This window comes from Labrus bergylta, chromosome 13 (genome assembly GCF_963930695.1).
Source record: "Labrus bergylta chromosome 13, fLabBer1.1, whole genome shotgun sequence".
In the NCBI taxonomy this organism is placed as follows: domain Eukaryota; kingdom Metazoa; phylum Chordata; class Actinopteri; order Labriformes; family Labridae; genus Labrus; species Labrus bergylta.
In genome coordinates, this window is record NC_089207.1 from 2437313 (window position 1) to 2448855 (window position 11543).

The window sequence follows — 11543 nt, forward strand, 5'->3', positions numbered from 1 at the left end:
GCATGCTAATGCTAGTGATCTTTATTATGCTGGTATCTTCACACTGCATGTAAATTTACCTGAAATGAGCGTGATCTAGAAACACAGTTAAGCAGTGAGTACAGTATGTTATTCTTCTTTTCTCTAGTCCCTCAATTAAACAACTTTTATACACAAGGGGAGGAGTCAGCCGGCCGTCCAGGCGATGTAAACAAAGTGAAGATAGGACTCTGAAAACATCACAGACAGTGGGACTCGGGTGTTACACCCATTGTAGACAGTCATGACTCACAGAGTTATTTTCAGAGGATATACTTGATTTCTACATTTAAGTGTGAAACATCACATATAAAGACTTTAAACAACAATAATCCAGAAAAATAGTAACTTTGTTGAAAGGGGCAATTAGTGGCGCTATTAGTCTGCTATACATTTATGTCAGTTAAAAGAGCATTAACTTTTACCTCATCATGTACTAATAATACTAGCGTTAATTTACGGTGTAGAAAGCGGCTTTTATGTGTGCTCCACCGAGACAAGAAATATGCCCAATAAGACGTCGTAAAATGTGTCTGAAATCATGAAAATTGTGTGAAATCTTGAGGCAAATAATGACACTCTCCGCCTTCCAAACAGGAATAATGACACTCTCCGCCTTCCATACCATTCTACGGTCGTCAACTCCAAACACACACACACACACACACACACACACGACCTAGCGTTAGCCACAGCAGCAAGGGCAGCCTCACGGAGTGGCTAACATTTTAACACACAGAAAAAAAACTTCCACAATCCAAAAAGCTAAGTAAGTAAGTAAGTGTGTTTTGCAGCAGTTTTGCCTCCAACTTGATAATTTTATTGAAGTTCGGTTGAATGTTTTTTATTTCCGGAGCTGAATGTTTTAACAGCTTTATGCTGGAAACGCTAATAGAAGAAGCTAACTGAGCTAACAGCACTAACACAGAGTCCGCTTTAAAAAGTGACAAAATGATGATGTTATTATAACAGCTGGCGTGTTTTAATGCTGGACTGTATTCTTAGTGATTAAACTGTGTTGTGATTTGGCAGTGGGTCATTTTAAGCGGCTGTTTTCCTGCGTGTTGGTTTTTGTGAATCTTTGTGTTTTGACACATTAAAGAAAAGAAAACCAAACAGCCTTTTATAAAAACTCCACTTTGTAATACAACAATATTTCTGAATGTAACAGTTAGCAAAACCCCCAAACTTGCAAAGATTATAAATGAGTTTGTTAACGTTGCTGTAGCTGTTAACTGTAACGTAGTTGCCGTAAAATGACTAAAACGTCGTAAAACACGTATTCCTTTATCTCATACGAAATAAGCAGTTAACATGTTAGAGGTCGATTTTCCAGTTGATTCTGGGGTTTTTTTCATCATGCATATCCTTAACGTTTTGAAATGGCACTATGCTAACTCACTATCAACCTTTTATCTAGCTTTCACAGAAAACCTGGCAGCACATTCAAAACGTAAATACTCCATAATGCGAATCTTTTGTGTGCTGAAGTCTTGTAGTCACCATCTTTAAATATTTGTTCCATTCGCTGTTATTTCCCTCCGTCTCAATCTCGCCAGCTCTCTGTTGGCAGATTCAAAGTACACGTAGCAATTACCAAAAGGAGGCTGACTCCATAACAGCCCCCCTTCCCCCCTTCCCCCCTTTTCTGATTAGAGTCATTATTTTAACTGCAACACCAGACAGCAGACACAATGCAGCTGATTTAACAAACAGCTGAGTACATGATAGAAGTATTTTTAGGAGTAGTATGCCAAAGAGAATACAATAGCAGCAGTTTAGATCTCACAATCTTCATTATTATTCTTTTTTTTTTACAGGAGCAGGTACCCAAAATATATCCAGGGGGTGAAGACAGACAGCTCCACGATGTTGAACCCGACCAATGGCGACCCCAGCCATGTTGTTGTGAATTATGTGGAGGAGTATTTGGACCTGGTGGAATCGCTGCCTTTTGATTTGCAGAGGAGTGTGTCCCTCATGAAAGAAATCGATGCCAGGTATCAAGGTGAGGATGTGAGAGGCAGATGTTCAACAACAACACATCGATTTGTTGTTGTCAGAGTTTTAACACCATCTTTATAAATTTGCCATCGACCCACGGATCACCATGGGGGGGTGATCAGAGGATCAACTGTGATCCCTTCCAACACTAAAAGCATAAAGCTGCAGTAGCTGAGCACTCTGACATGACTGACACTGACGTCCAACATACTGAAGTAGATCGGATGTCGTTTAAAAGCATGTTACTTTGAAATTCACAGTTTTTTCCCCGTGATTTTTCTCTGGCAGATGTTCTGAAGGAGCTCGACGACTGTTACGAACGATATCGCCGTGAATCTGACACGCTTCAGAGGCGAAAGCTTCAGTTATCTATTCAGAGGGCGCTGATTCGCAGTCAAGAGCTCGGAGACGAGAAGATCCAGATCGCTGGTCAAATGGTACGACTTTTATCTTTTATCTCCCAAAGAAAATTGTAAGTTGTATCTCTGGATATTATCAAAATATAAGAATGTACACAACACACATGGATGAATTTATTCCTGAGATAAACAGAAGAATATTGTGTTTAGAGATTTTACACCTTTTGTACATCTTGTGTTTTTTATTTGTATTAAATTCTATTTTATACATTCTAATATCTTCTTATTCTGTATTATTTAAGTTGTTGCTAGTTCTGCTTTATTTCCTTGTTCATTGTTTAGCACCAATACACCAAGTCCATGTACTCCACCATGTAGTAGTAGTAATCATTTATATCGGTCAAGAAAAAACAAAAACACTTTGATTGAAAAGGTGTACGCTGAAGCTTCATCTTATTACACCTCCCCTCGTTACAGATCTTATTATTTAAGACAGTTTGGTTCCAAAAAAAAAAAAAACATCAGAAGAAAATTTGTTCCAAGAATTTATTTCAAAACAAAACAAATGAAACAAACAAAAAAACAAAACAGAAGTCACACTCACAAAAAATAATCAAAACGACCTTTTATATTTGTTAAACACCATTTTTATAAACAAAAATTTAAATCTGGAAAGTGAACTACACATTCTTAATTCCATGGCACAAGTATTCCACAAAAAATATCTTCTATCACGCTTCTGTCGCTCACTTTTTGTGAGTAAATGTATTTGGCAATAAACCCAGATTCTGATTCTGAACTAATCATACAATGAATTCAAGGTAGGCCACTACAGCATAAGATTTGGACAAGTTTGTGTTCACTGATTTTTTCTTTAACAAGTTTTTAGTCTTTCTCATGTGCAGACAGCAGCAGCATTAAGCTCTTAACAGTAAATATATCTTTGCTCTTTGTTTCAGGTGGAGTTGGTCGAGAACCGAACGCGACAAATCGACTGGCACTCTGAACTTCTCCTCTCCTCCTCCCAAGAAGTCCCAGAGAGCCACGTTCCCACAGCAGCGTCTCTGACCCCCACCGCGGCGTCCCTGATGTCGCCCGCAGCGGTGGCAGCCACCATCACTCCGGGAAAAACCAGCCACAGCGAGAAGAAGCGCGACGAGGTCACCCCAGGCTCGGGGGGCGGAGACAAATCCGGGGGGAAGCGCTCGAGGCGTCAGAAAAACGGAGAAACTCGTGAGAGCTACGGCGGTCTGGAGCACGTCGAGGATGTCGGGGTCGGGGCGTCGCGGGAAAAGAGGGCCAAAACGTCCTCGAAGAAGAAGAAGCGGTCGAAGGGGAAGTCAGAGAGAGAGGTGTCACCTCCAGACCTCCCCATAGATCCAGATGAGCCGACGTACTGCCTGTGCGAGCAGGTGTCGTACGGCGAGATGATCGGCTGCGATAACGATGAATGTCCCATCGAGTGGTTTCACTTCTCTTGTGTCGGGCTCCATCATAAGCCGAAGGGGAAATGGTACTGCCCCAAGTGCAGGGGTGAGAACGAGAAGACTATGGACAAGGCCTTAGAGAGGGCCAAGAAGGAGCGGGCGTACAACAGGTAGCTCGATCCATCGGTTCTGATTCACAGCGTTGTCTAAAATATAAATCTGTCTCGTCTCTGTTTTCTTTTGACTGTCTGTGTGTTTAAAAAAGGAAATTGATTTGATGAGAGGGATCTTGTAAATAGTTATTTTTGTAACTTGCTGCATAGCTGAGAACAGGATTGCTCCCTCATGGTGTGGGATTGTTTCTAACAAAATGGACACATGTAACCAGCTGTCCTGCACTTACACACCCCCTTTTGTTTTCATCTTGCATGCAACATCAACCCCACTCCATTTAATTGTGCTCAATTAGCCAAATAAAACATTTCCAAACAAACAAGTATTTTCATCATTGAGACATAGAAAGGGTCCTCAGAATCTCTTGAAGGTGCTTAAAGAGAATGAAAACGGCTGAAGAGTTATCAGCATATATTCTACAATTCACTTAGCAGACTCTTTTCTCCAAAGCGACGTACATCAGAGAGTAAGAACAACACAAGCAAGGATCTAGAAAAAAGGGAACAATGTGAGTAAGAGCAAACGATCAGCTTTGAGTCTGATTGGACACACAGGTGCTGACAGGAAGTGACCAGAGGCAAAGCACAACATTGAGGGCAGTTCTTGAGAGCTCTAATCAGTATAGAAACCATCTTATAAGTCGTCGTTATCAAACAAAAACCATCGTCATTACCATCATCATCATCAATAATATGGAGACCATCATCATTAAGTTAGTAGGTATTCATGAAAGAGCTGGGTCTTTAGCTTTCTCTTAAAGGTGCAGAGGGACTCTGCAGATCACATGGAGTTTGGAAGTTCATTCCACCACCGGGGGGCGACAGAGGAGAAGAGTCTAGTCAGCGTCTTAGGACCCTGTTGTGAAGGTTGGATATATCACATTTATATCAGGTAGCTGGAACCACACATAAAGAGGTTTTATAACTGCTGGGTATTAAAGAAAACTACTGCTAACAAGTTCACCATGCCAATAAAAGGCTGACGATGTTTTCACTTTCATCAACTGTGTCCTCTGAGTGTTAAGACAAGTCGGGTAATGTAGGTTTAAGTTAGGTTCGCACCTGATAGTCAGATATCCAGAAGTATATTAATCTCTCTGTCACTACTGGCCATGATGAGATCACCTCCTGTAGTGATTTTGGTGATTGTAGAGTCTCCATGTTGTGACTGCTTAAGTTCAGAAAAGGTTAAAAAGAAACTCCAGCAGTAAAAAAAGTTGAAACCTTCAGTTTGTTATTGTGAGGTATGCAAATCTGTTTTTCAGTGGACAATGTTTGCTGAGTCTCAGTAGATGGAAATTATCACAGTGAGTTAGTTCAAATAATACTTCTTTGAAGATACTTCAGGTGTCTATCTTAGACTGCAGAATTCTAATAAAATCTTAATGCATTTTTAAACAGAAGACTCATGACATGATTGCATGACAATATCACATTGAAGAAGGTTCTGTTTGTGTTTTATGGACAGCAGGAGAAGTTCAAACTAAATAATAAACAAATTGTCATGTGATTAATTTAAAACATTAACCTGTCCTTACCCATACGGGTGAATTATATTACAGTTTTTATGAATAAATGAATACTGACCATTTAAATTTAAAGGAAGAATGTGACATTTTACACATAAATACAGCTGAAATTAAGAATATCCTGTGTTAATGTCTGAGTCATGACTGTCTACAGTGAGTGAGAAGCCAGAGTACCGCCTGCTGTATTGTTGTTGGAGCCGTGTTTACATGGAAAAGAAGAATAACATCGTCTACTCACTTATTTGAATTTCATTTAAGTGTCTTTAGATCTCGGTCATTCTCTGTCAATTTATGTGCTATGTGAAGCTACGACTTAGCCAAAGTGTGCTAACATTAGCATGCTAACAACAATGCAGACCACAGGTGATTGCAGCAGATTTGAACTGGAGTGGAGAGCGTTGGAGGTGCGTCGCTGCAGGAGAGCGGAGGCTTCAGAATATCTCCTAACAGCAGTTTGTTTTTGTTTTTTATGCTGGTGCTCAAGGGCGACATCTACTGGATCAAAAGGTTGCACGTTCTTCCTTTAATGCTGCTAGTACAGTGCACATACTCACATCAATAAAAGATGATTTAAGACGGGGCAAGTTAGAGGATTTTATACATTTTAAATGAATGATTATTGAAGCAATGTTTTAAGTGTTTAATTGTTTTGCTCTACCTGAAGTTCTGCATTTTATATGATGCCATTTGTTAGTGTGAAATGACGACGTGTGCGTATAAAAAAACTGATATTTAACATTAAGTATTGACTCCTGTCAATGTAAGAATGATCTGTTTTTAGTTAAAGTAGTTTTTAAAATATATACAATCACATTAACAAATGTTCAACTTCACGATGACTTTGCCTTTTTTTATTTACAAGGGCTGAAAAAAATGACAATGGGAGACAACCAGTGCAAAATCTGTACATAAATTCAGTTGCAGGTTTTCTTTATATACATGAGTACTGAACAGGAACATGAATACACTCTTTCTGTCATGCATGTAACAAGATTTCACAACACAGCAAAAGACAAGGTGTAAAGATGTCTGATTTGAGTTAAAGTCTGTGATGCTCGGGCTGCTCGTTCTCCACAGGACAGGTGGGATGAGAAAGAGCTCAGACAAACTGCATGGTGAGAACAAACTGAGGATAAGGAATACAACAGAACAGGAGCCAGGACTTAATTGATAAACCCTCCAAGACAGTTCACATAATTAGTCAAGGGGGAGTTACTACAGCAAGTAAGAACACACCAGAATTTTTGGGGTAATGGCCCACAAGTCCATACTGAAAAAACAACAAGGCAAGATTCAGCACATTTCCCCTGAAATGGAAAAATAATGAGGGTAGAATAGAAAAAATAGATTCCTCTTGATGGGCAAAAAGAAAAAAAAATATGAAGGGGAAGTTGGAGGTAAAGTGCATAAAAGCTTAAAATCAAAAAAGGAGGGGGCCCAAAAAATGAAGAGGTACTCCACTAAAACTTGCAGCACACACAGCTTCACGATTGAGAGAGCAGCTACGAGGACGGTCAGGTCAACTGTCTCTCCAGCTTTGTTCTACGATGGCCGACACGCGTTTCTCGTACTCCCGCTTGTTCTCCTGGTACAGCTGAGCGGCCTGACTGTTGGCTGGACTGTTGGGGTTTGGCTCATCAAGCAGGGACTGGAGAAAAAGAATCGACACTCAAGGTGAGAGGGGTTTAGTGAAAAAACCAACACCCGATCATCATAAGCACTCATCTGTAAATGTTTATGGTCCATGACGAACACTTTAGAGCTTGGTTTAAAGTTTTAGTATTCTGTGATTATCACTGAGCAGCTCTGAATTTGGGACTGCTGGTCTGACAAAACAAGATGCTCCTTAGGCTCTAGGATTTTTAAATGGGCATTTTTCTAACACAACTTTCTAACATTTATCGACTGATTTGATCCTGAAAACAAAAACCTAAAGCAGCCCTAATGACTTCACATTAACTTCAAGATCACTTTAAAAGTAACAATTGTCGGCTCATAGGTTGCAAAATGAGCAATTTATTCAAAATCTGATGCACCATATATTATTTCAATCCTTTATCAAAAACACTAACTAAGTCGTGGTTGCAGTTTTTCAATGTTAAAGATAGGATTGTCAAAATCAACATGTCAGATTTTTACGAGTAAAATCAGGCGATCCTGCATTAGTTACATTTATGATCATGTTGTTCATTCACACTCCTTACCTGGATAGATGTAAGAATAGAGGACACATCATAAGTTGGACTCCAGCGGTTCTGCAGGATGTCCAAACATATACTGCCGTCTGCATAGACTGTGGATAAAAAGCTCAGTTAAAACACCGCTCACAGCAGAAAATGTTTTTAATGCGTCTGAAAGATGAAAAGATGTTCTTACCATTAGGATGAAACATCTTTGACACAAAGCGTACTGTGGGGGGTTTGTTGGGGTATTCTTCTGTAAACTCTACAATGAGTTTAAATGTACCTTTGATAAAGACACACACACACAAAAGTCATTAAAACATGATTGTGTTTGTGGTGTGGAATGTTTTTGATGCTTTCCATTAATCCTAACCGGAAAAACCAACACCTTATATAAATATGTGAATATTACAGGATTTTAAAACTTCAGAGGAAGGATCTTCAAGGAAAACTTATATGTATTTGTATTTATACAGGGTGGCATGAAGCCAAACTGTTGAGAAATTATGACCTCAATATGTTTTTTTTCACTTAATTGATAATAACAAATGGTGAAAAGTGCAATTATTCTAGTTTATTTATGAGTCTTACAGATTAATATAGTCTGACATTATGGTGATGCATCACTTTGACACAAATCTGTAAGATAAAAAAATGATGTATGGGGTTGTTAGGCAACCAGCACCAATTCAATTCATCTACGTTACGTAAGACACGATTTTCTATACAGTATAGTTTCAGTACACCTTACTATAGTAACTAATAAATCAAGAACAGGGTAAACGACTTACCATCTTCAAAAGGAGTTCCTTCAGGGCTGTGAGGTTAGAGTGAGAAAAAAAAAAGTCTTCTGTCATTACTTGCTCCTTAATGCAAAAGATGTATGAGATCTGTGGTTCAGAAAAACTATAATAAAACAGTTCAGCTTCAGTGTCTTACCCAAATATGACTGCATTCCACACCATGATGTTGTTTTCAGATGGTGCACCACTGACACCAGCTGGAGGGTCCTCTTGTAGCCTTTATGACATAATAAAAAAAGTAGAAAACAGTTACAACAAAAGCGCTTAACCCAATGTCCCTTTATGAACCACAGCTAAGTACAACATTTCAAATCAACTCAACCTCCTGCTGGCTTTAAAACAAACAATTTTGATTACTTTTCCACTAATGTTTGATTGTGTGATTTGCACCTTTAACCCTGAAGAAGACTGACGTGATCAAAAGAACATCAGTTATCAGCTTTAAACAAATCCCATCACATGAACAAACGTCTGTTTCTTTTTAACCACTTTTCTGTTAATTAAAGTTTAACCAACATATACTTTCATCATAGATTAATATTTACACAAGCAAGCGACAGAGACCCTATCACTGTGGCCATTTAGAAGTCCTAGCTAACTTTGAATCATTTAGGAGGAGCAGATTTATAATTTCTGGTATTTGTTTTTTTTTTTTACAACGATAATATTGAGTAACAAAAGAAAACTTAAATGGTAGAAAATACAAAGTAAATCCATCCTTGTACTGATACAGTTTTATAATTGTAATACTATTTTCTTGCAGAACTTCAAGTCTACAAGACAAGTTTGTTTGTCTACACTCCTGCACTTTAACTCATGTATCACTGATTACACAGCTCCCTATGTCAATACTGCCCATTTACAACTCTGTTTTTACACATTTACATTTAATCTTTCATATTTAAGACTAATGCTAAGTTAAATCCTGGTTGTATATATTCACATTATTAGTTTTGATGTTTTTAGTGCTTATTTACTTTGTATTTAATATTATATTGTGTTTAAATTTGCTAATATTGTGTTTTTTGCTCATATTGTGTGTTTGGATAACCTGCTGCTGTAACGCCACAATTTCACAGTTTGGGATCAATAAAGTAATTCTATTCTATTCTAAAACTTAAATTAGTAACACTCAAAGTGTATTTAGAAATGAAATACTTTTCATTCTTTCCTGTCTGAAGCTTCCCTCAACTAACCACTCCCAATACCTGGAAAGTGTTAAAACTTTACAGATCACCGTCAGAAAGGTTTGGAAGAATTTAAAGGATGATGTAAAAAAATTCAGTTTTGTTTAAGTCTGGTTTCTGAAATTAACAATAAGATGAAAAACAGGAGGAACCCAAAGTCTCCAGGTTAACTTGAATACAGATGTGGATGAATACAATTATTGAAATTTGCATGAATATCTTTCTCCAAGCTTAAAATATACCCATTTTTAATTTGATTTACTATAAGAACTTAAGTACAGATTGATTTCAAGTGTCCAAAGTAACAAAAAAATATACACAGTTAGTATTAAGCAGATTTCAGGACACTTTTTGTGGTTGGGTCTGTTTTTACAGAGACCCTGTCCATCCATAAATAAATAAATAAATAAATAAATATAAAACACCTACCAGGTTCACTTTTTAACTTGTTATTTTTTCTCCATTTATTTAACTGATGTAAATATGTTTGATTTTTAACTTCTTGTTATTTTTTTATAATTATTTTCCTGTTTTTCTTGAGCTGTCAATAAAGTTTATTTTTATTTTTAAGGGACACTTTAACTTAATGTGGATAATAACCCACTCTGTGTGATGCTGATTACTTAAATAAATAATAAATAAATAACAGGCTTGAATTCAGTGACATTTAACGTTAAATAAGCTGAAATAAATCATGTTTATGAAGAATAACAACACCGACAGTTAGCTACAAGCCTATCTGTGGCGACTAGCCTGTTAGCATATCAGCTAGCAGCGTTAGCTTCTAGTCTCCGGTAAACCTCTCTCCTAAATCAACGGAAGTGTAATGTTTCATGTTATTAACATGGTAAACTAAATGTCGGGTTAGGTTTGTGTTTTACTGTGTCTACCTGTGAATCAGCATATTTACAGTTATATTAAAATATTAATGTTCGGCTCCGCCAACTCGACGGAAGCTAGGCTAACTAGCTAGGCTAACTAGCTAGGCTAACTTAGCTGTGTTTTGACAAATCATAAAATCAGCATCGACACAACTCACCGTTTAAAATCTCTCATAAGTCTTCTTCTGGCCGGGGTCGACATGGTTTAACTTTTGGAACACGTATCGAAAACAGCGACACGTTTGACGGGAGTTTAATAAAATAAAAATGTTATGTTGAGTTAAATAGTTATTTGACACCGTCAGCGTCTCCCTCCGCCTCCCGTCGCTCTAATCCTGCCTCTCCGGTCAGACCAGCTAGGTTTACAGGACGATACCAACTGCCGGGGATAGCGGGGGGGGGGGGGGGGGTAGTTTCTACTTCTGTTAAAAAAATCATTATCGGACAACAAGTTATCAATACAGATATTCGACAACTTCAAATAATTACATTTTTTAAAATCAAACTCTAACTTAATTTCACAACATATATGAACCGAACCATTGTTTTATTTAAAATATTTTCTTTATCCCCCCCCCTTATTGCCATTATGGGTATCGTCTGAAACGGGGCGTGGTAACTATGACGTAGTGTTTGTGCATTGCACATGAAGGTCGCTTCTTGTGGCAGGTGACTGTTGAACGCCACTGAAACTGTGCCCAGACACGTGACTGGGGCCGCCCCGTCTGCTCCATTTCGAGCAGAACTCTGGAGAAACCGGGCTAAGCAAATACTTTGATTAATGCTGTAAAGTCCCGGATGAGTATTAAGCCATAGAATGGAATAGAATTACTTTATTGATCCCAAACTGGGAAATTGTGGCGTTACAGCAGCAGGTTGTCCAAACACACAATATGAGCAAAAAACACAATATTAGCAAATTTAAACACAATATAATATTAAATACAAAGTAAATAAGCACTAAAAATATCAAAGCTAA

At 38.0% G+C, this 11543-nt stretch overlaps 2 protein-coding genes across 3 annotated transcripts; one reads left to right on the plus strand and one right to left on the minus strand.

Annotated features, from left to right (window-relative positions):
* Nucleotides 1–637: 637 nt before the first annotated feature.
* On the plus strand, nt 638–4304 carry ing1 (inhibitor of growth family, member 1). 2 transcript variants are annotated; one of them, XM_020648759.3, is made up of 4 exons: nt 638–787; nt 1839–2026; nt 2311–2459; nt 3341–4304. In XM_020648759.3, the coding sequence occupies exons 2-4, from the start codon at nt 1888–1890 to the stop codon at nt 3980–3982; spliced, it is 930 nt and encodes a 309-aa protein (XP_020504415.1). In that variant the 5' UTR covers nt 638–787; nt 1839–1887; the 3' UTR covers nt 3983–4304. The 2 variants fall into 2 exon arrangements, with proteins under 2 accessions (XP_020504415.1, XP_020504417.1); XM_020648761.3 differs by having other exon boundaries at nt 646–791.
* Nucleotides 4305–6346: 2042 nt separating this feature from the next.
* Nucleotides 6347–10906, minus strand: ube2al (ubiquitin conjugating enzyme E2 A, like). Its single transcript, XM_020648726.3, has 6 exons — nt 10723–10906; nt 8633–8713; nt 8485–8510; nt 7887–7976; nt 7715–7803; nt 6347–7158 (listed from the first exon to the last, which is right to left on the minus strand). The coding sequence occupies exons 1-6, from the start codon at nt 10764–10766 to the stop codon at nt 7030–7032; spliced, it is 459 nt and encodes a 152-aa protein (XP_020504382.1). The 5' UTR covers nt 10767–10906; the 3' UTR covers nt 6347–7029.
* Nucleotides 10907–11543: the final 637 nt, after the last annotated feature.

What these genes read in the sequence shown, in the direction of transcription:
- ing1 (XM_020648759.3), top strand. Translation starts at nt 1,888, where the DNA reads ATGTTGAACCCGACCAATGGCGACCCCAGCCATGTTGTTGTGAATTAT. An exon ending in AATCGATGCCAGGTATCAAG is followed by an intron (nt 2,027 to 2,310) that starts GTGAGGATGTGA and finishes TTTCTCTGGCAG; the next exon opens with ATGTTCTGAAGGAGCTCGAC. An exon ending in TCCAGATCGCTGGTCAAATG is followed by an intron (nt 2,460 to 3,340) that starts GTACGACTTTTA and finishes TCTTTGTTTCAG; the next exon opens with GTGGAGTTGGTCGAGAACCG.
- ube2al (XM_020648726.3), bottom strand. Translation starts at nt 10,766, where the DNA reads ATGTCGACCCCGGCCAGAAGAAGACTTATGAGAGATTTTAAACG. An exon ending in CTTATGAGAGATTTTAAACG is followed by an intron (nt 8,714 to 10,722) that starts GTGAGTTGTGTC and finishes TATGTCATAAAG; the next exon opens with GCTACAAGAGGACCCTCCAG. An exon ending in CTATTCTTACATCTATCCAG is followed by an intron (nt 7,159 to 7,714) that starts GTAAGGAGTGTG and finishes CTTTTTCTCCAG; the next exon opens with TCCCTGCTTGATGAGCCAAA.